Genomic DNA, 22,548 nt, shown 5'->3' with positions numbered 1-22,548 from the left:
GCCCAAATGTCCACCAATGGATGAATGGATAAAAAAGATGTGGTATAGATATACAATGGAGTATTTATTACTCAGCAATCAAAAAGAATGAAATTTTGCCATTTGCAACTATGTGGATAGAACTGGAGGGTATGATGCTAAGTGAAATTAGTCAGTCAGAGAAAGACAAAAATCGTTATCACTTCACTCATCTGAGGACTTTAAGAGACAAAACAGATGAACATAAGGGAAGGGAAACAAAAATAATATAAAAACAGTGAGGGGAACAAAAGAGAAGAGACTCATAAATATGGAGAACAAACTGAGGGTTACGGGAGGGGTTTTGGGAGGGTGGATGGGCTAAATAGGTAAGGGGCATTAAGGAATCTACTCCTGAAATCATTGTTGCACTATATGCTAATTTGGAAGTAAATTTAAAAAAATAAAAAAACAAGTTAAAAAAAAAAAAAGAAAAAGAAAGAGTTGGGGCGCCTGAGTGGCTCAGTCAGTTAAGCATCCAACTTTGGCTCAAGAAACGTTCTCACGGTTTGTGGGCTTGAGCCCCATATCAGGCTCTGTGCCGACAGCTCAGAGCCTGGAGCCTGCTTCAGATTCTGTGTCTCCCTCTTGCTCTCTGCCCCTCCCCCACTCACACTCTGTCTCCCTCTCGCTCTCTCAAATATAAAAAAAAATCTTTTTAATACAAAAAAAAAAGAAAAAAGAAAGACCTATGAACATGCTACTTGTATGTAAGGTATTACTAGCACAGGGAAGAATACCCATGATTCCATTAAACATAAAGAACTAGATGGCAGGGAGCATATATAACAGTGTGCACAAAATATACAAATATGAACATGAAACAGATACGCAGATCAAGAAATTCACCTTCAGACGACTGGAGTCCAGCCTCAGGGCTGAAAGTAATGGATCCAGAGACTCAAATTCTGCCAGTACGTGGCTGTAGGACTCCGGTATCACTGGCACAAAAGTCATTTAGCTGGAAAGGTGAAACTACGTTGAGTAACAGGCACAGTATTCCTGAATAAAACCTGCAAAAAAATATAATTTTTAGAAGCTCCTTGCTTAGTTAGTAAGCATTTAATGGATATATGGAGACCATGGAGAAACAGGAGAAAGGAACAAGGATCCCTACTTTGGAGGTACTTAGCATCTATGAGGAAAGAAAACACACATAGATAACATTATGTGCAACCATCAGCGTGTACTGTATCATTCCCTGACTCTGAAGCTCCCAGACAATCAAGCCCAGATTCTCAAGGTCCCTCCATAATCCTGTCCCACTCTATTTATCTAACAGCGTGAGTAGGTAGAACGGAGGATGTAAGAGAAAAATTGGTCAAGTTCCTCTTTGGTAAAATAGCAACCTCAGTTGTACTTTTTGAGTTGTAAATCTTCCTCTACCTTTCAGAGTCTCTCATTAAAAGGCAACATCTGTAAAGGCTTCAAACTATAAACCCTTATGAGCAAATTCAATAGTTATCAGCCAATAATTTAACTGTGCTCAATAGAAACACACCTCTGGATCTCTTTCTCCACACTATCAAGGGCTCAGTAAGTATCTGTTAAATGAATGAATGCACCTACTAAGTGGGAAGTAAGGTACAGAGAATTAAAGCTCAAAGTAAGAGCTTCAATAAGAAAACTGATAGGAATGAATAGGAATAGGAATACAAAGCAGCAAATGCTAAATAACCAATGAAGACTTTGTACACTAACACAAGAGTTATCTGTTCAGCAACTCTCAAGTGTATATTTTTGTCAAATTGCACCAGCTTCCAGAAAAGAAACAAAATTCAAGAAAATTCTTATCCGTTAATTTAACTTTTCTCCATTTTTTGTAACATGCCAAATTAAGAATAAAAGCAAACACTACAGGGGCACCTGGGTGGCTCAGTAGGTTGAGTGCCCAACTCTTGGCTTTGGCTCAGGTCATGATCTCAGGGTTCATGAGATCGAGCCCTGTGTCAGGCTCTTCTGCATCGATGACACAGAACCTACTTGGGATTTTCTCTCCCTCTCCCCCACCCCCCAACTCTCTCTCAAAATAAACGTTAAAAAAAAAAAAAGCAAACACTACTGAAAAATTCAGAAACAACTGCTTATACTTGTTTTTAATTTACAGTTTTTTTCAGAACATGTATTCACTTATTTATTTAACAAATATGTACATAGTGTTACCAGTAAGACCCCAAACCTCGACCTTTACTGCTCACCTGCTTGCTCCTACCAACCTCTGTCCCACATTTTTCCTTAAGCTCTTCCTTCCAGCTTACTTCTTAACTCAGGCAAAAGACCGGAGGGGCATAGCATCATGTGATGGAAACTGAAACAACCCCTCAAGCAACAATTGCCTGGTTAGGAGTTCTGGTGGCCCAAACCACCCTGACCAGTTTGAGCTCACCTCCCGACTCATGCCAGTGCAGATGGACTACGAAGTAATCCAGGGAGTGACGGACAGTTACTTTTACCTCATTTGAATATGAAAATCTCCACCTAAACAGAAGCACAAGCCTCCTTTACATGATATACTATGTACATATAAGCATATTTCCTAAAGGAGCATGCGTGGGCCTCTACACAGAGGTGACAAGTCTCCCTTATTCAAATACTCATTCTAACTCTAAAACAAACAAACAAACAAACATTCACTCTTTGTCAGGGAGTCATGGCTTTGAAAGTTATTCCCTGTGATCTCCTTGTTTGCTGCAAATAAAGTTTCCTTTGTGCAACAACTCTACCCATTGTAGTTTCTACCTTGACTCACAGGAGGGAACTCATGTTTGTTGTTACAGTAGCACCAACTTGTGCACTGTTCTAGGTTGGAGAGATAAAACAGAGGACAAAACAAAGTCCTAACATTCATGGAGCGTACCTTCCAGTGGCAAAACACACATAAGCTTACGATGTTTTTTACTGCATACACATAATATAGTCTTATCTCCTCTTCGTTATACTATTTTTAGTGTAAGAATAATATTCCAAAAAGAAAACCAAATCTTTAGTAGTCCTATACTCAAAATCTTTAAGAATTCCAGGGCAGCTGGTTGGTCAGTCAGCGAAGCATGCAACTCCTGAACCTGGAATTTTGAGTTCAAGCCCATGTCAGCTGTAGAGATGACTTAAAATCTTTAGGGATGCCTGGGTGGCTCAGTCAGTTGAGCATCCCGACCCTTGATTTCCTCTCAGGTCATAATCTCATGGTCCGTGGGTTTGAGCTACACTGCACTGACATTGCAGAGCCTGCATGGGATTCTCTTGTGTCCTCTCTCTGCCTCTTTCACTCTCTCTCTCTCCAACATAAACATAAAATAAAATAAAATCTTTGAAAAAGACTTCTTTTGAGAATTCTTGACCTAAGAAAAAAACTATCATTCTTTTCACTCATTCATTTTATTGAGTTCCTTGTGAAATATGAGACACAGTGGTAGAAATGACAAAATAATTCTGGAAATCAGTCACTTTATAAACAGGGAGAAAAAGAACATGCGCGTGCGCACACACACACCTAATAAGAAAAACATAAGCAGAATGCTATGTTGGAACTTAAAGGACAGAAGAATCACATTTCACACTGAGTTAAAGGGAACTGTAGAAAACTTCCTAAGGGAAGCAGCACTGGAGCCGAATAGGCTTTTATCAGAAGGAAAAGGGTAAGGGCAGCAATAAGCAAAAATACAGAGGATACATTTGGAGAATACAAGTTTAGTTTTTGGTTGAGACAACAGGATACAAGGAACAGAGTAATGAAAAATAAAAGTGGAATAGTAATTCAACACAAAGCATGAAACACTTCTAATTTCAAACCAAAGAACCTGAAGAAATTTTAATTTGGTAGGCAACAGAAAGACATCAAAGGATGTGGTGTTAGGCAATCACATAATTTCTGTGAAGCGCTGTGGGTACACCCTAGAAAACAAAGACTTAAGAAAAGTGGTGGGTAGTAAGGTAGTAAAGACAAGGCCTTTCAATTACTCAAGAAATCTGGTGGAAAAGGAGAAAATCTCTCTGGACTTTCTGACCAGGAGAGACTCAAACAGATTTGTAAAGAGTAGCTAAGAGTCTTTAGAATGAAAAAGACTGAAGACACAAGAAAAAGATAAAACCATGGTATAAGATCCTAAAGAAGCTGGAAAGGAATGACATCAAGTCCACATTGTCTATCTCTTCCACTTGTGATCTTAAACTCTGAAGTGGACCATCGGGCCTTGATCTCAGTGTCCTGCAAGTTATAATTTAATGAGGTAAAAAAAAACTAAACAGGTTCCTAATTTTCAAAAAATATATATTTAATGGGAAATGAGAACGGAAAAGAAACAGCGTCAGCAATGTCAGTTCTCAAGAGAAGTTGCGGGGTGATGGTTAAGAATTAAGATGGTATAGGGGCGCCTGGGTGGCTCAGTCGTTAAGCGTCCGACTTCGGCTCAGGTCACGATCTCACCGTCCGTGAGTTCGAGCCCCGTGTCGGGCTCTGGGCTGATGGCTCAGAGCCTGGAACCTGCTTCCGATTCTGTCTCCCTCTCTCTCTGCCCCTCCCCTGTTCATGCTCTGTCTCTCTCTGTCTCAAAAATAAATTAAAAAAAAAAAATTAAAAAAAAAAAAAAAAAAAGAATTAAGATGGTATATGGGGCGCCTGGGTGGCTCAGTCAGTTAAGCGTCCGACTTCGGCTCAGGTCATGATCTCACAGTCCGTGAGTTCGAGCCCCACGTTGGGCCCTGTGCTGACAGCTCAGAGCCTGGGGCCTGTTTCAGATTCTGTGTCTCCCTCTCTCTGACCCTCCCCTGTTCATGCTCTGTCTCTCCCTGTCTCAAAAATAAATAAAACGTTAAAAAAAAAAAAAGAATTAAGATGGTATAGAGTTAAGCCAACTCTATATTTATACTTTCCTTTGTTCACTTAGAGCTTTTACTGATTATTTCTAATTGTGTCTTCTGCAGTTTAAAGGAATGTTTACTTCTCCCAAAACAACCCTTCAGTATTTGAAAAGTGGTATCAGGTCTTCTAAAAATTTAGCATTCCCAATTCTTCGATAATTTCTGACACGACAATTACTAACTTCCTCTATTCTTGTCAACCTTCTACAAAGGCCATTTACTTTGCCCAAAAATATGGTGCCTAGAACTGAACATAATACACCTTAAGTGGCTGAATAACAAAGACTAGAATAGAAACAGTGACTTCTTGATCTGGACATTAAATTTCTATGTTATAACCTAAAACAGCACCGTTTTTAAAGTAGCCATGTCACACTGTTGATTCAACTAAAACCCAAAGGAATTTTCACACAAATATAATCATCCTAGCTGGTACTTAAATACCATAGAATTGAGCTCAAATAAAAATCTACTATTAATCAAATGTGACAATGCATATAAAAAGTACCAACACATTTAAATTCTCTGTAATAAAAACAGTAGAATGTTGACAACTGTTAAAAATGGGTTATGAGTACATGGGGTTCATTTTATTATCCTGTCTACTTGTGTCTACGTTTGCAATTTTCCATAATCACAAGATTTTTTCAGTACCTACTTTTAAAAAGAAATCAGTCAGTGTACAAACCTTCGAAACCTCCCCCTCTTAATCTATGATCTCATCCTTATTTATTTTTCCAGCCCCATCTTCCACTCTACCCCTATTGTCCAACTATACCTTGCTATTTTTTGTTTCTCTTTCATTGTATAAACTTCCTGTGCCTTTGTGGTTCAATAGATACTGTTTTCTGAATCTTCATCCATCTAATAAAATCCTACCTTTCTGCAAAGCTGGGTTTAAATACTACTTCTGTCAAGCCTGCACACCTCTAGCCAAAAACAAACAAACAAACAAACAAACAAACAACTAAACAATTAGAAGGTGGCTATAAATGCTTACCAAAGTCAGTAAAACAACTTCTTGAGGGGTTGGCTTACCCAAGGTTACAGAGCTCCTGAGAGGTAGAGCTGTGACTAGAATCCACTTCACCTGAGTCCTAATCTAATCACCTTTCCACTTCCATGCAATCCTTTATGGTAACATAAACGAGTCGTAGGATTAAGAAAAGGCTTTTTATCATCGCCCTAGTACTCATTTCACCAACGGACCACAGTGTTTGCTGCTTACACATTAAAAGCAAATCACAGCATTCTTTCTCCCCCCACTAGCTACGTGGACGGAAAAGATGGAATCAAGCAAAAAGTAAAGATACTATGCAAAGGGTATATACGAGATTCCACCATTCCATAGTGGGATCTTTCTACCCGAGAAGTAATAATCAGAGAACGCTTCACCACAGAGAAATGGCGATTCATACATGCATCATGCAGTCAACATTCTTTGTACCCATCGCCGGACACAGTCCCTGGCCACAAGAAGCTCCCTAGCGGAACTAGTAACTTTTCTGCAGCGATATCTTTAACACTGTATTCAGATCTCTTGAGGAGAGAAGCTTCGGTAACCATGTTTTCCAAGCCAGGCTCACAGACCAGCAGCCCAGAGGTCTCGGCTCCGCTCCACCACTTCCAAGGCCGGAAACCCCCAATTCTCAATAGATCAGACCCCCTCTCACGGATGGCCGCTGGGACACTCACCGAGCAACTAAAAGCCGTACACTCAACGAGCAACTAAGAACGATACCGGAGAGTCTTTCCCTCCTTCCGTACCGCCCCTCCCGCGTTTACGTCACCCAGAAGCGACGGGGACGCAGGGACACCGCTATTAACGGCACTTCCTTGTCACGTGACGGGTTACGCCCCCTGCTTGCGCGTGGTCCCTCCCCCTCCGGCCGCGGTCGCAATTACGCTCTCTGCGGCCTGCAGTCAGCGGGCTGCTGCTGGCCGAAGACACAGCGCCGTCGGAGACCGGAAGAGCGTTAGGCCAAAGGGGTGAGCCAGCCAGGATCCTGGGACCCTTCACAGCTTGAGGCCGGCGAAAGGAAATGAAACAGGCGGGAACCGGCGGGGGAGGGAGGGAACTAGCGGAAGGTGTCATGTCGGCCGCGCTCTGGGTCACGTGCCCGGCAGGCCCGCCTTGGTACTTCCGGTCACGTGCCCTCAGAGTCCTCGCAGCCAGCGATGGAGGCGAGACCCCCCAGTAACAGAGGCGGTGGCGACGGTGGTGGCTACTGGGTTTCAGCCTCTTCCCGGCAGCGTCTCTAAGAAGCGCAGCGGAACTCGACCCGACCCAGCCCAGTTACTCCCTGCCCAGGGCCGTAGCTCTCACTTGGTAAGTTTAGACCGAAGAATGGGGGCGGGTGGGAGGGTGGGTGAGGAGCTGACAGGCCTGGGGGCCGCTGGACGGCGCGGATTCTGCCCCTTTTCCCAGTGTCCCTGTTGCCGTCGCCACAGCTCCTACGCCTGCCATCTCGGTAGCCTTTTATTGTCCTGAAGCGAGGAATAGGCGACCCCTAATCTGCTGGCCTATAGGAAGTCTGCCCCTTTACTAAGAGCAGGGACTCGAAGATTTCCCCAAAGCAAGGGTTAGACTTAGCTTTTGAGAATGAAGGACGTGGAGGCCTCTGAGTGACAGAGGAGCCCTTCCCGTTAGGAAATGTGCTCTTAAGTCTTTCGGTTTCTGTAGGAGAACACCTTTCCCTGTAGTGTCCACACATCTTTTGCTTGACCTGTCAATTCTGCGGCTTCGTAAAAGCTTCTTAACACATGTGCCAATCCACACCCCCGGCTTTGGTCCTTGCCCAATTTGATTGTCTTGTAATGATGAAAAATAGACCACTAACCTATGGAAATATGTAATTATTTTATAAAGCCCCCAGTGTTCTAAGACTAAGTCGACTAAGGCAGTGTGTTCCATTGATTCTTAAACACTCATTTCGGGGTCTGTATGGTTGCGGAGAGGGAAAAGATCCAGAAACTTAATCGTTAGCCCATTAAAAGACAATGTGAAAAACATACAAAAACTAAGTGGTTTGAAATACACACTGTAGTAAGTATTAACTCCATAAAGGAGTGGAACAATTTCTCCCCACTAATTCTTACTGGGAACTCCGTTATACAAAACAGCATGCTCTGATGGAATTGAATTTGGGAGTGCCGAGCCCCACCCAGTCGGCCTACCCTGTTGGAACACAGTTTGAAAACCACTGAACTGGGCTTTGGTAAATAAGCCAAAATTGCCAATCCTAACATAGCTTTTTAAAGTCAAAAGTAGGACAAAGGAGATGGAGAAGTCACAACAGAAAGGAAAATAACCTCTAGTATCAGGCCTATGGCTTGCAGAAGGAATGGACTCTGGAGAGAACTTTGTACCTTTTAGCAGACCTAAATCCCTCATTTGGGAAGGAGGGAGAGACAATTTAGGGCTATTAAACCTGTCCTTTACCCTCACTCAGCTGACATTTAGCAGCAGATTGAAAGTTTGAGTTTCTCCTAGGTGATATTAAATATATATGGTAGTGCAACTGTAAAAAAATTATTCATGCAAATGCAGAGAGGGCTCTTTAAAAATACTAGGAAGATTGGTGCAGAGAGGAATCGGTTTAATAAACCAAATGATCAGCTTCCTGCACATACTGCCCTCGAGGCATATATCTTCTCCCTGCTGGTTAATCTTTCCACCTTTTAGCCTTACTTTTCTGTGCTGCTAGGTTTTTCCCCTACCATTGAGCTTTCCTAGCATTTTGACCAGTGTTTCTACCTTGTGGATACTGCTGGAGGAGGTCCCTTGTGCCCTTCCTCTTTTCTCTCTTAGCTTGCCTTTAGTGTGGCAGTATCTGGCATCCAGCTAATAACTAGTAAGTCCCTCCCTTCCCCACTTTGATTACAGACTGATTGCTCTTCTCTTGATTTGGATATTATACTCTTGTCAGCATGCAGTATTTATTAGTGAATATGAGCATACATTTCGTTCTGCCTTGTGTCTGTCGCATTTTCCTCCTTCTGCCTCTCCCTGCACTGCTGTAAAAATGAAAAAGTGCTTGGTCTTAAAATTGCTACATCAGTTACTCCCCTTAATAGCTTCATTGTGTGTGTAACTTTCATTGAAATGGTAAATTTTGGTCACTTTTTACATACTTCCAAGGTCCTGTTCTCTGTAATGCTGGATTGTTAAAATTTTTTTGGATTGCCTCATAGCAAGCAGCATTCCAGATCTCCATTTTGTATCCTGGCAGATACAGCAGCTCTCTCTAATAATCCTCCTTTTAGAGGGTGATGTGGAGTTTATAGTTCACTTGTTGTCCTTATTTCTGCCCCATTTATCTGTGCATATTAGAAGAGAAATGCAATTTAAAGATTTCTGTTGAATAGTTTGAAATTTTTCCTATCCCTGTTTCCTTAAAACCCAGTTATTGGAATCCCTGAGGAATGATACTGTGATCTCTGAGTAGAGAGCTATAATGCTTCCTGGAGTTTAGCCAAGGATATATGTATGAAGGTGTCTTATGTATCTTACCAGGATGGTGTTATTTTAACACCAAATATCTTAAATAGATAATCACAGATGTTTATTGGACTCTTCCTATGGGCTAAATATGCTGCTGGGTGCTGTATTGCAGTGAATACAACACATGCATCCTCTTCCCTTTATGAAGCTTGCAGTCTGTCAGGGGAGACAGACAATTCAAAGAACTACTTTAAAAATTAATTATAGTTGTGGTAAGTGCTATCAAGAAAAGAATGGAAGGTCTTGCCTAGTAACTTTGAAACTTAGAGTAGACAAAAAAATGAGTAAAGGCCGGGTGATAGGAAAGGAGGAGGAGAATGTGCAAAGGCTCAGAGCAAAGCATGTACATTTACCTTCAGGCAAATATTTAACTGCAAATGAATTAATGTCTTTACTGGAGGATCTTGGTATTTAAAGAAGTGGCAGATGGTTTCATAATGTAAATCTTTTAAGTAAAGCTAGATCTTCATCGGGTCAATTTGTTTAAATGGAACTAACTGATATTTTTCATGAACAAATATTCTGTGGCCCTTCTAGAATTCTACTGGGAAGAAGAATTTTTTTGCCACCCAAGGAGCCATCTTCAAGAAACATCTGAAAACCATGTTGGGCTTTGTAGGATAGCCCCACTGATTCTGTTAAACTTTCTAAAACTGGTCCTCGTACAATTAACAGAGGTGCTATGGATGAACAAGGAAATTTGCCAAGCAAGTTAGCTATGAGACCACTGACTAGTCATTCCAATGTTCAGTTACTTACCCCTGACTTATTGTCAGTGTTCTCCCAAGTGGCTGTTTCTCTCCATCTAACTTCCTCTCCTTTTTACAGTTTCTCTGTCTTCACTCATCTTTTCTTTCTTACCTTCCTATCTTAGAAGTTTTTCTGTTCTTTTCCGAAGCTTATACTTTATTTGTGCTTATAAGCCCAGTTAATTGGAAACTCCTTCAGTGCTTTTCCTCTGTATATGGACATACTTAAAATTGTTTTGTAATTATCTGCTTTCTCTGTGTCGACAAAACCTCCCCTCCTATCTTTCAGATTTTAATTCACGTTTCCTAAAATGTGGTTCATATAATATGCAGTATAATTTCAAGTAATACAAATTGTTTTTTTAAGTTACTATAATGTTTATTATAATGAATATCAAAATTAATATTAAGGTATTAATTAGTTCCATACATATATGAAATTTCTTTTGTACATTAAATTTTTAAAGTGAATAAATTCATATACACTTATTACAGAAACTGAAAATAACAATTGTTTTCTTACCCACACTAATACCTGCAACACTTTCCTGTGTTACCTTATAAGCCTGTGGTTTGATAGGGAACAAACTCTTGGAAAGACTTTTTAAATAACTACTTTTTGGGGCAACTGGGTGGCTCAGTCAGTTAAGCATCTGACTCTTGATTTTGACTCAGGTCATGATCTCACCATTCAAGAGTCCAAGCCCCAGTTGGAGAGTTTAAGCCGCATGTCAGGCTCTTCGCCACCAGCACAAAGCCTGCTTGGGATTCTGTCTCTCTTTCTCTGTCTCTCTGCCCCTCCCCCACATGCACATGGGCATGCTTTCTCTCTCTCTCTCAAAATAAATTAATAAATATTTTTTAAAATGCTACTCTTTTCATTACAAAATATAGATAATCCAGAAAACAAAAAGAACATTTAAGTTATCTGTAATCCTATCACCCATCAGTAACCACTGTGAAGTTGGGTGTATATATTCCTCCAAGTCATATGTATTTGCAAAATAGCATGGTGGAAGTCCAAGGTCAGACTGACCCACATTGAAACCTAGTTACTTCCTTGATGCTTTGGGAAAGCGTCTTGATTTTTTTTTTAGACCCAGTTTCCTTTATCTGCAGAATGGGACTAATACCCTACCTCAGGATTGTTAACTGGGGCTGAATGAGTTAATACCTATAAAGAAATTAGCCCAGTGCCTGGCACATACTAGGCATTGAGTATTTTTTTTTTTTAATGTTTATTTATTTTTGAGACAGAGACAGAGCATGAACGGGGAAGGGTCAGTGAGAGAGGGAGACACAGAATCCGAAGCAGGCTCCAGGCTCTGAGCTGTCAGCACAGAGCCCGATGCAGGGCTCGAACTCACGGACCGTGAGATCGTGACCTGAGCTGAAGTCGGAGGCTCAACCGACTGAGCCAGCCAGGCACCCTTTTTTTTTTTTAAATGTAAGCTCTATACCCAGCGTGGGGCTTGAGCTCACAACTCTGAGATCGAGAGTTGCATGCTTTACCAACTGAGCCAGTCAGGCTCGCCACGTTGAGTACATTTTATTTATTTTTTAAAAATTTTTAATGATTTATTTATTTTTGAGAGACAGCGTGAATGGGGGAGAGACAGAGAGAGAGGGAGACAGAATCCAAAGCAGGCTCCAGGCTCTGAGCTGTCAGCACAGAGTCTGACACAGGGCTAAATCCCACAAACCGTGAGATCATGACCTGAGCCGAAGTCAGACACTTAACCGACCAAGCCACCCCAGGCGCCTCTTGAGTACATTTTAGATATTTTTTTTTTTTAATTTAAGAATATAGAATCAAACTACAAGCTTTTTTTTCTTTGATCACCTGACAGTGTATCTTTTCATGTCATTAAATAGTGTTTTGAAACAGTGGTTTTTAAACTTTTTAAGCAGCAGTAACTCTCTAATGAAAATCTTAGGAGGATATTAAATAAGTATATCATTTAAAAGATGGCATATGTATATGTTAAGAATTTTAACCTTTATCATATATGTTTTATAGATATCCAAACTGGAGATTATAAAACAACATAAGGAAGTGTTTTCAGTGGCAAGTGAAAAACAAGTTAATTAATCTCCACCTGATGACTCAACAGCACCTCACACTTTTCATGTCCAGAACTGAATTCCTTGTCTTCACTTTCAAACCTGTTCCACTGTACTTGTGTCGGTAGGGCTTAGGAGTGGGGTGTGAGCAAGCAGCTGTGACACCTCCTTCAGCACTCGCCTATTTATCCTGCTTCCTCAGTATTCCTCCTCGTTCCGTCCTCTCCATTCTTGCTGCCACCAGCCTGGTTCAGACCCTACTAGTCCTTTTCTTAAGTCTCTCTCATACTGTCCACAGATTCATTTCCTAAAATAGAAATTGCTGCCCTATTCAAAAGTCCTTAGAGGTTTTTTCTTGTCTACCACATAGGGTGGCATTCTGCACTGTCTCCGTCTTAACCACCGAACTCCACAGCCCACTGATCTTTATCATGAACTTTATACTACATCCAGCGCAAACTACTTACCATTCCCAGAGTCTCAAGCCTTTGCCCCAAAGCATTCCCTTTGCCTGTGATGCCTATTTCCCTTTCTCTGTCAAAATCCTCATTCAAGACCCAATTCATAACTAACTTATTAAGTGTAAAAAAACCAAATTACTGATATATGTGATAATATGGTGAATTTCGAGAAACAGATTAGGCGGAAAGCCAGAGACAGAATACGTAGTATGTGATTCCATTTCTGTGAAAACCCAGAAGACACAGAAGCTAATCTGTGGTGATAGAAATCAGAAAATAGTTGCTGGAGGGGGAGAGGAAGAGAGTTGAATGGAAAGGAACATGAGGGAATCTTGGGGAGTGGTGGAAATGTCCTCTTATTTCAAGTAACGGTGCATGGGTGTATTCAATTGTCAAAATACATCAAACAGACCACCTAAGATGTATGTATTTTGGTGATTTGTTAATTATACCCCATTTTTTTTTATTTGCACTAAAAAAATCTATTATAAAAGAAGTATCCTCTGTGAAGAAATGGCCTCTGAGTCCTAATTCAGAACATTTTTTTATCTCCCTTTTGGAGCATCACGTGTTCTTATTTGTATACACTGACACACAAATAATCTTGCTAACTGGAACCTCTTTGAAAGCAGAAATCATTATTGTCACACATTCGTCTTTGATAACCCTAGACTTGTTGGCTCAGCACACGTTTATTGAATAAATGTGTTCACATTGACCATTTTTCTTTCCATTCCTGGGGTAGAGTAGCCTGTAAGGGTACCTATGAAAGGGAATATTTGACTACTCAAAATAGAGGAAATCAACTTCAGAGAAATTAAGATTTTGCCTTTTTTTTTAATTTGTATTTTTTATTTCTAAATTCCTGCTTGAATGACTTTTTTGATTGTAGCTACACTTGTGGTGAGCATAAAATAACATATAGACTCATCAAATTACTATGTTATACACATGAAACTAATGTAACGTGTCAACGCCAGTTAACACAGGGTTCAATATCACAAATGGCAAGATCATGACCTGAGTTGAAATCAAGAGCCAGATGCTCAACTGACTAAGCCACCCAGGCACCCCTGGTTTCCATTATTTTTAATGCCTGCCATTCTTCTGATGCTTACTTTCCCACTTAATCCAAATAGAAGTGTTACTCAATTCCACTCCTGAAATCATTATTGCACTATATGCTAATTTACTCGGATGTAAATTTAAAACAATTAAAAAAAAACATTCCTCAATTATTTTGAATAACTAATGGCAGATCCAGTATTTCATTGTTCCCATTTGTTTTAACCTCCAGGAAAAATGTTTCAATAAGACTTCACTTGTTTTCTCAGGGCAAATTTAATTCTTAAAATATCTAGATATGCAAATTTCTCTAAAATTATATTTTAAACTATATCTGAAGAAGTTACTGTTTTAAAATTATACTTTGAATCATTTCTTTGGGAATAAAATCTTAGTCATAACTTCACCGGAAATGACCTATATGGGGTATTTGTGCTATCACTTTTTCCCATCTCATCCCATGGCAGACATCACCATCAATCATGGCTTCTTTCCTATTAAGCCCTTATAGCTTCAAGTTCCCTTTCAGCCTCATATTCCAGGCAGCCACACTTAAGCCTCTAGGATTTCAGTTGAATATTTAAGATTCCCCAGAACTGGGGAGGAAGGAGGTGGAGGTAACTAAAGGCTGTTTCCTAGGTAATGAATTAGCCAAGTACAAGTGAATCTTTGGCCAAGACCTGGAGAACAGTTGAAGACAATTTGATTGTTAAAAGGTGGGGGAAGTAGCATCTGAAGTGTTAATTTTTTTTAAGTAGAATTATTTTTTTAATGTTTATTTATTTTGTTTTCAATGTTTTAAATTTTATTTAAATCCAAGTTAGTTAACATATAATACAATAACGATTTCAGGAATAGAATTTAGTGATTCATTACTTACATATAACTCCCGGTGCTCATCCCAAGAAGTGCCCTCCATAATGCCCATCACCTGTTTAGCCTGTCCACCCACCCAACACCCCTACAGCATCCCTGTTTGTTCTCTGTATTCAAGAGTCTCTTATGGTTTGCCTCCCTCTCTATTTTTCCTTTCCTTTCTCTATGTTCATCTGTTTCTTAAATTCCACGTATGATTCCATCATACATTTATTTTTCTCTGATTTCACTTGGCATAATTACACTCCAGTTCCATCCACATTGTTGCATGAGGTGTTAAGTATTAATGGTTTTCTTTCAAAGTACACAGGAAGAAACTTAGACCAGGAATCAGGAAATGTGGGTGTGGTTTCAGCTCTGAGAGTGGTTCTGGTAAGGTCACACAAACCCTGTGGCCCTTAGTTGTTTTCAGTTGAAACAAAATTGAACTAAATATTCAGTAGAGTCGTAATTCTAAAGTTCTACAATTTTAATGATTTTTTTTTAACGTTTATTTATTTTTGAGACAGATAGAGACAGAGCATGAACAGGGAAGGGTCAGAGAGAGAGAGGGAGACACAGAATCTAAAACAGGCTCCAGGCTCTGAGCTGTCAGCACAGAGCCCGATGCGGGGCTCGAACTCACGGACCGCGAGATCATGACCTGAGCCGAAGTCGGCCACTTAACCGACTGAGCCACCCAGGCGCCCCTAAAGTTCTACAATTTTAAATGTAGGTTAAAGACAACATATCTATAGTCAAATCATACATTTAAGATTTAAGAATATTACTGAGGAACTAAAAGTAAATTGAAAATACTCTGATTAGAATATGTAGAAATGGTTTAAAAACTGCCAAATGTCATAAACTGTTGTGTAAATTCAAACCTGTGATAATGAGCAAATTAAATTTTATTTTAAAGGATAATGCTATACAACTTTATCTTCAACTTTGAATCAGGGACTTTTTTCTTCCTTAGTATCAATTTAGGTTTAAATTTGGAAAGGACTCAGGGGCACCTGGGTGGCTCAGTCAGTTAAACGTCCGACTTCGGCTCAGGGCATGATCTCGCGGTTTGTGAATTCAAGCCCCACGTTGGGCTTTGTGCTGACAGCTCAGAGCCTGGAGCCTGCTTCAGATTCAGTGTCTCCCTCTCTCTCTGCCCCTCCCCTGCTCACGGTCTGTCTCTCTCTGTCTCACAGTAATAAATAAATGTTAAAACCTTTTTTTTTTTTTTAATTTGGAAAGGACTCCGAAAGTCAACAAATTTGATCCTAATTGAGATGTGAAATCTTTTGTCTTTCTTAGCACTTTCTAGGCATCATGGCAACTTCATCTGAAGAAGTTTTGCTAATTGTAAAGAAGGTGCGTCAAAAGAAGCAAGATGGAGCTTTATACCTCATGGCAGAAAGGATTGCTTGGGCACCTGAAGGCAAAGATAGATTTACAATCAGCCATATGTATGCAGATATTAAATGTAAGTCAGCTATACTAAGGCCTGATGTAACATTTGCTAATAATTTTATAAGAAGATTGCTTATACGATCTTTGTGGATTTTTTTATTATAGTGTCCAAAAAACCAGCTGTATGGAAATAATGTTAAAGTGGGATCGCTGAACGTATGTTATTCTGTAACCTGCCTTTCCCACTTTATAATAATAAAAGTTTATATAGTTTTACACATGTGAATCTACATCATGTAAAAGTTTCCACACATCGCCACTTTTAAGAGTTGGATAATACTCCACTGAATGGATATAGAATCATAATTTAATCAGTTTCCTTGAAGGACAGTTAAGAAGTTTACAGAATTCTTTTTATTGCAAACAGTATTGCAGTATAGGTCTGTGTACTAATATCTTTGTGAGGTTGTATATGTGGGATACATCCCTGCAGTGGATTTACTGATTCAGATGGTTCATGCATTTAAAATGTAGGTTGATGCCAGATTGCCCTTTAACGAAATTGTATTGTTTAAGCAAGTTGTGTAGTTAATCTTTGGTTATGTGGCCATTGTCTGTTGAGAAGATAGACTCAATTTTTTATTGGAGATAAATAGGAGAAATACAGAGCACAGTATCCTTAACAAATTGTGGTATCTGAACTGTGACCTTAATTTGGATTCATTTATTTTCTTGGATATAAAATTCTTCTCCAAGATAAAATCTTATGTAGATTTCAAGGAATGTGATACCTCAAAAAATAAGACACTCTTCACCTTGCAGGTGCTAGATTTGTAAATGTCCTTTGTGTGTGAACAGTTGCCCTAAGGACTTAACCTCAACTTTGCTACTGGAAATGACCAAGATTTTCATCCATTTTCACTGAAATAATTTAGAATTTTTACTTTCAAAAGGAAATACTGTTTGAAATTCATCATAATTAAGTACTGCCTAAGCTGTCTGGTCTTTTGTCCGCTATTCTGGTAATATTACCTCCTTTTAAAACTTTGTTTCTGTGGAAAAGTGACTCACCAAGTTCCTCATAGTACTCTTACAAACTAACATTTGTACCAGAAGAGACTCATAAATTAGGAACTTCCTCTGTTAGCATTTCTCTTCAACAGGAAGTTGGTCCTGTAGCTCTGTAAAACATGCACTCGTTGTGATACCCACAACGTACAATAAAGAATATACCCTTCTCCTATTTCTTGACAATTCTGTTATTGGGAAGGAGAGCACATACTCAAATCTAGATCTGCACCAGATCAGTATTCATTTTAAGTTGAATATTTGAAATAAAGCCCATTTCTGAAAGAAGCCATTGAAAATTATCAGTAATAAATTACTAAGGTGAAAATCAGCAGTTAGGTTAGCTAATTACAGAACTTCAGAAATAGGCCTCTTAGAGGCAAGAGCCAAGCTAGAGCAAGGCTACAGCAGTCACTGAGAAAAGATGAATAAAAAGGAGTGATGGTTTGTTTTGGAGAAATGGAAAGCCACAATAGGCTGGCTGACAGCCTACATTGCTCCGTATTGCTGCTTTTGGTAGTTAGATATTTCATCTAGACTGTTGGCCTGGAAGCAGCATCTTGATTGAAAAAGTTTGTTTAGGGATTAGTAGGTGGTTTGGACCATGAGCTCTAGGCAGCATGTTCGCACTGTCATGAGTCTCCCATTTCATGAGACAGAACCCCTCCATCCCTCTCCCTCTGTGGAAGACAAGGACTACTGTTGCCATGAGGCCCACTCTTTAAGAATACAAGTTGTCTATAATGTGGATGTATTTTGAGGTTCCCAACATCTATTTATTATGAAAATTTTCAAAGTTGCAGAAAAATTTTAAGAATGGTACAATGCATACTATACAATATATCTGACTTACGTGTGCATACACTCTGCTTTGTAATATTTCGCACTGAGAAAATTTTAATAGTAAACATCCAGGACATTGTTACATCCCCAGTTGTCCCAGTAATGTTCTTTTGTAGTAATGATTTTTTTTTAAACCCTATCCAGTCTGGGTTCACATATGTAGTTGTAGTACCTTCAGTCTTTATAGACTTGTCAAATATCATACATTCTGATTATGTCTGCTTATCCTCTCAAGGTTTTTTGAAAATTATTTTCATGCATACTTGTGTTTCTTATAAACTGAAAAGTTTACAGGCTTGATTATACTCAAGTTAAACATTTGCAGCAAGAACAACACATTGGTGGTCTTTACTTACTATTCTATTCCCTGAGAAAGCCTGTAGTGTCAGGTTGTCCGACTCTGGATGAGATAAAGTTTGATCACTTGGTTGAAGTGATGACACCAGATCTCTGAAATGTAAAATTATGTATTCTTCTTTGCAGTTAGTAAGACATGGGCTGTGATTTGGAGCTTTTTGAATTAGGACAAATCATTTTTATTTATGATAATGATGATTGGAGGTAGCTGTTCACGGTCAGGACTCCTAGTTGGCTATTTGGAGATTTTCCCCAGTTGAGTGAAAACAAAAGCCCTTTAATATCTGGCGATGGAAGCAGTGGGTGAGAAGTGCCACACAAAGAGGGTGCTGAAGAAGGAAGCAGAGTGTTAGCGGTGAATTTGTTAAACTATGCTCTGATTATATGGGATTATTTGAGAAGAGTTCATTTCTGCAAAAGCATTAAGATTGGAACAGGGCAGCTAAAGCCCAAAGGAATTCTGAATCTTCTTGGGAGGAGAAATGGTGTATTGTAGAACGATTTCCACAATGTGGGTGTCCTCATCTAATTTGTCTCATGTTTCTTTTTAGGCCAGAAAATTAGTCCAGAAGGAAAAGCTAAAATTCAACTTCAGCTGGTGTTGCATGCAGGGGACACAACTAACTTCCATTTTTCCAATGAAAGCACAGCTGTGAAAGAGCGAGATGCAGTGAAAGACCTTCTTCAGCAGCTGCTGCCCAAATTCAAGAGGAAAGCAAATAAAGAACTGGAAGAGAAAAACAGGTGAAGGAGGAAAAGAATAGCCTTTTGAAGGGACACTAGATTCTCTCCAGTCTCTTAGTAGAGTAACAGCTGTTAAGTCTTAACCCTTGTGCTACATTAAATTAACTGCCTCAACTCTAATAATCGGGTGAGGAACAGAACTGAGATTCAGAGGTGCCAAAGTTCTTTAATTCCTTCTCCCAGTTCTCCGTCACAGAGAAGACACTGAACTATTAGGAATGTGTTTGTGAATGAGAAACCTGAAAAATCACGCTGTAAAAAAAGTTGAGAAAGCGTGTAAAGTAATGAGAATTTCTGATAAGGTGAATTACTCCATTGCCAGTATTTTCCAGGCCATCCATGCTTAAGTCTCCAAGTGCTTATCACCATGAAAAATTAGTGTCCAGAAAATCTCAAGCATACCTTTTCTCTTTCCCTTTCATCTTTATTTATAAAAGAGAATACAGTACAATACAAATACAGGCATAGTGACCTTTGTATCACTGGGATATTGAGATGAATAACACCAATAACCCTCAGAGAATTTAGGCTTTGCTTCTTCAGACTTACTTCCATTTATCTTCATTTGTTCCTCCAAAAGCTTTTTTTTTAGTTTGAATTATTAAGAGATGAACTAAATGACTTCTGCTGCTCCATCATCGTAAAATGAAAGTTGTGGGTCTCACTGTTTTGTGTTGTTAAAGTCCTTTTTTTTGTGTGTGTGTCTTTTTAAAGTGTTAACATAAATGGTGTTTTATTCTAGAAGTTCAATATATTCAATATATTCTATCACCAGAATGCTGCAAGAAGATCCTGTTTTGTTTCAGCTTTATAAAGACCTTGTTGTGAGTCAAGTGATCAGTGCTGAGGAATTCTGGGCCAATCGTTTAAATATAAATGCGACAGAGAGTTCTTCTACATCCAATCATAAGCAGGATGTTGGCATTTCTGCAGCATTTCTGGTATGTGACCCTTCTAGATTTCTGAAGGAAAAAAGAAAACTGATATATGTGTTAGCAATGCCATTTCTTTTGTAAAACTTAGCATTTCCTTAAAGCAAATCAATAGTTACTTTGGTATCCATGGTATTCTAAAGTATTTTAAAAATAGATGCAGTATTTTTTAAATGGATGCTTCTTGTGGCCCCTGGGTGGCTCAGTCGGTTAAGCGTCCAACTTTGGCTCAGCTCATGATCTCGCGGTTCAAGAGTTCCAGTCCTGTGTCAAGCTCTATGCTGACAGTTCAGAGCCTGGAGCCTGCTTTGCGTTCTGCATCTCCCTCCCTCTCTCTCTCTGCCCCTCTCCCACTCACACTCTGTCTCTCTCAAAAATGAATAAACGTTAAAAAAAATTTTTTTTTAAATAGATGCTTCTTCTTGCCAGTTAACTTTTTTTGGTTTTTGGACTTGACCCTAATATGCTGGAAATTAAAAGGAGTTTAATAAAAGAGAATCTTTTAGCAATTGGACTAATACTTGTTTCCCCAAATTCTTTTAAAGTTAGGGCTTTCTGATACTTTATTTTATGATTGCTATATATATAAATGCAGAGTTAAATGTGAAATGACCATGGTATGACAGAAAAAGTAAGACTTGTAAAATGTATTTTAGTGAAAGATTGAGAATACCCTTCCTGTGGAATTAGAAAATGGGATTCATTTAGTCTATGCTTCGGTGGAACCAAAGCAGTGTTTATGCATTTAACAAGAACTTGAGTACCAGTTATGTTTAGCATCTTTCTGGGCACTTAGTAGTAAATTGAATGAACGAGGCCTTTCCGAAAGAAACCAGTCAGACCATAAGAGACTCTTAAAAAAACTGAGAATACACTGAGGGTCGATGGGGGGTGGGAAGGAGGGCAAAGTGAGTGATGGACATTAAGGAGGGCACCTGTTGAGATGAGCACTGGGTGTTGTATGAAAAACCAATTTGACAATAAATTTCATATTAAAAAAATAAAAAATAAAATAGTAAAAAAAAAGAGAAACCAATCAGATAATATTTATTTATTTAGTAACCAAGGTTTATAGTTATTTTGGTAACTGTACAAGTGTTATGTTAAAGCTCCACTAGCTATCTTCCTTTGGCCACACGTACACATACCTATTTGACCATGTTGAATTTTCAAGGAAACCGATTTCACATCAGTAAGACTATGTGAAACCAAGCCAGGCTTCTTTGAGCCCTATCTCTATGCCAAAAATAAAGGTGAGGGACATATTTCTGTCTCTCTAGTTTATTCAGAAAGTCTATTTTTCCACCTTTGTCCAGTGTCTATTATATGTTTACACATCTTCCCCCAATATTCTAGTAAATATATACGTGTGGTCTTTATTTTAGGCTGATGTCCGGCCCCAAACAGATGGATGTAATGGTCTGAGATACAATTTAACCTCTGATATCATTGAGTCCATATTTAGGACCTATCCAGCAGGTAAGAAGAATCAGTCTTTCCACATAGTAGAAATATTTGGATGAATTCAGTAATAATACTTAAGTGAAAAACAAGTATTGCAAGGGAGCATTTTAAATAGCCAAAGTAAAAAAGTTACAGTACTTACGATTTTATTGAGTTTATTGTTTTAGGGGAGATTTTTCTTCCCTACAGTTGATTCTGGAATGGCAAATTGTTTCCATTATTAAAAGTCAGAGTTGTTAGTTTAAAAAAAAGAAAGCTTTACCTTTATTCCTGATGAAGTGCAATAAAATAAGCGTGAAGTACTTACCCAACATCTGACATATAGTAGTTATTAAGGGCTTAGTATATAATGTGCTGTCATCAGTTCATTGGTATGATGATTTTTCCATTCTTCCATCAGTGGTTCTTAAACTCTATTTACCCTTCAGCAAACCTGCACAAGATGGCCTGCTCCAGAGGTATCAGTACATAGTTTCTACAACGCTAACTCAGATCCATCATCATGCTGCCTCCAAAGTGACCTTTCTAACCCACAAATCATTACCCTTGCAGAAACCATCTTAAAAGTATAAATGACTTGATCCCAGCTTTATTAATTGAAGTGTGCAGCTGAGGTTGCGAGCCCCACCACTTCAGTCATTCTGAGCAAACAGTTCTGTCTCAAAGCATATGCTGTTCTCTCTTCTCACTTCCTCACTGTGCCCCGTTAGTCCTTCAGAAACATAACTCCCCCATGGGATTCAACACAAGTACTGCCTCACTACCACCTCTATAAAATCCTGACTTCTTTGGGCAGGTATTCAGCTCCCCTTTGCTTCTGTAGGGGCTTGTGTCTGCCTCAACAAGTTATCACGTTGTAATTTTTATATCTTTCTGATAAGAATGTAATTCTGTAGTGCATATTACATACCAGACACCATTCCGAGGCCTTGATATATATTAAGTCATTTAGTCATCACAAGTAACCCTATGAAGTAGGCATTGTTGATACCCTCATAGGACAGATGAGGAAACCGAGATGGAGAAAGATTAAGTAATTTACACAAGGTCACATAGATAGTAAGTGGCAGACCTAGAATTTCAAACCCAGGCTCTCTGGCTCAAGAGACCATGCTCTTAACCTCTTTGCTCATTGGATTGTGAGCTTCTGAGGTGTGCTGAAC

At 39.2% G+C, this 22,548-nt stretch overlaps 2 protein-coding genes across 6 annotated transcripts in view; one reads left to right on the top strand and one right to left on the bottom strand.

Moving 5' to 3' along the window:
* HPS5 (HPS5 biogenesis of lysosomal organelles complex 2 subunit 2) overlaps window positions 1-6,757 on the bottom strand; it is a 39,993-nt gene extending 33,236 nt beyond the window's left edge. For 2 of the 5 annotated variants that reach the window (XM_060606160.3, XM_060606163.3), the window contains exons 1-2: window positions 6,571-6,687; window positions 868-1,031 (exon numbers count right to left, since the gene is read on the bottom strand). In XM_060606160.3, the coding sequence (XP_060462143.3) occupies window positions 868-975 (108 nt within the window). In that variant the 5' untranslated portion in view covers window positions 976-1,031; window positions 6,571-6,687. The other 3 variants (XM_060606161.3, XM_078433286.2, XM_060606162.3) reach the window with 3 other exon arrangements.
* A 183-nt stretch (window positions 6,758-6,940) lies between these two features.
* The window catches only part of GTF2H1 (general transcription factor IIH subunit 1), a 37,465-nt gene continuing 21,857 nt past the window's right edge, over window positions 6,941-22,548 (top strand). Inside the window, exons 1-5 of the mRNA XM_060606165.3 lie at window positions 6,941-7,204; window positions 15,882-16,050; window positions 18,797-18,989; window positions 19,765-19,930; window positions 21,307-21,400. Coding sequence (XP_060462148.1) covers window positions 15,897-16,050; window positions 18,797-18,989; window positions 19,765-19,930; window positions 21,307-21,400 — 607 coding nt within the window. The 5' untranslated portion in view covers window positions 6,941-7,204; window positions 15,882-15,896. The remainder of the gene's footprint in view (window positions 7,205-15,881; window positions 16,051-18,796; window positions 18,990-19,764; window positions 19,931-21,306; window positions 21,401-22,548) is intronic.

The sequence above is a fragment of the Panthera onca genome, chromosome D1, assembly GCF_046562875.1.
Source record: "Panthera onca isolate mPanOnc1 chromosome D1, mPanOnc1 haplotype 2, whole genome shotgun sequence".
NCBI lineage: Eukaryota > Metazoa > Chordata > Mammalia > Carnivora > Felidae > Panthera > Panthera onca.
This window is presented reverse-complemented; position numbering and strand designations above follow the sequence as displayed.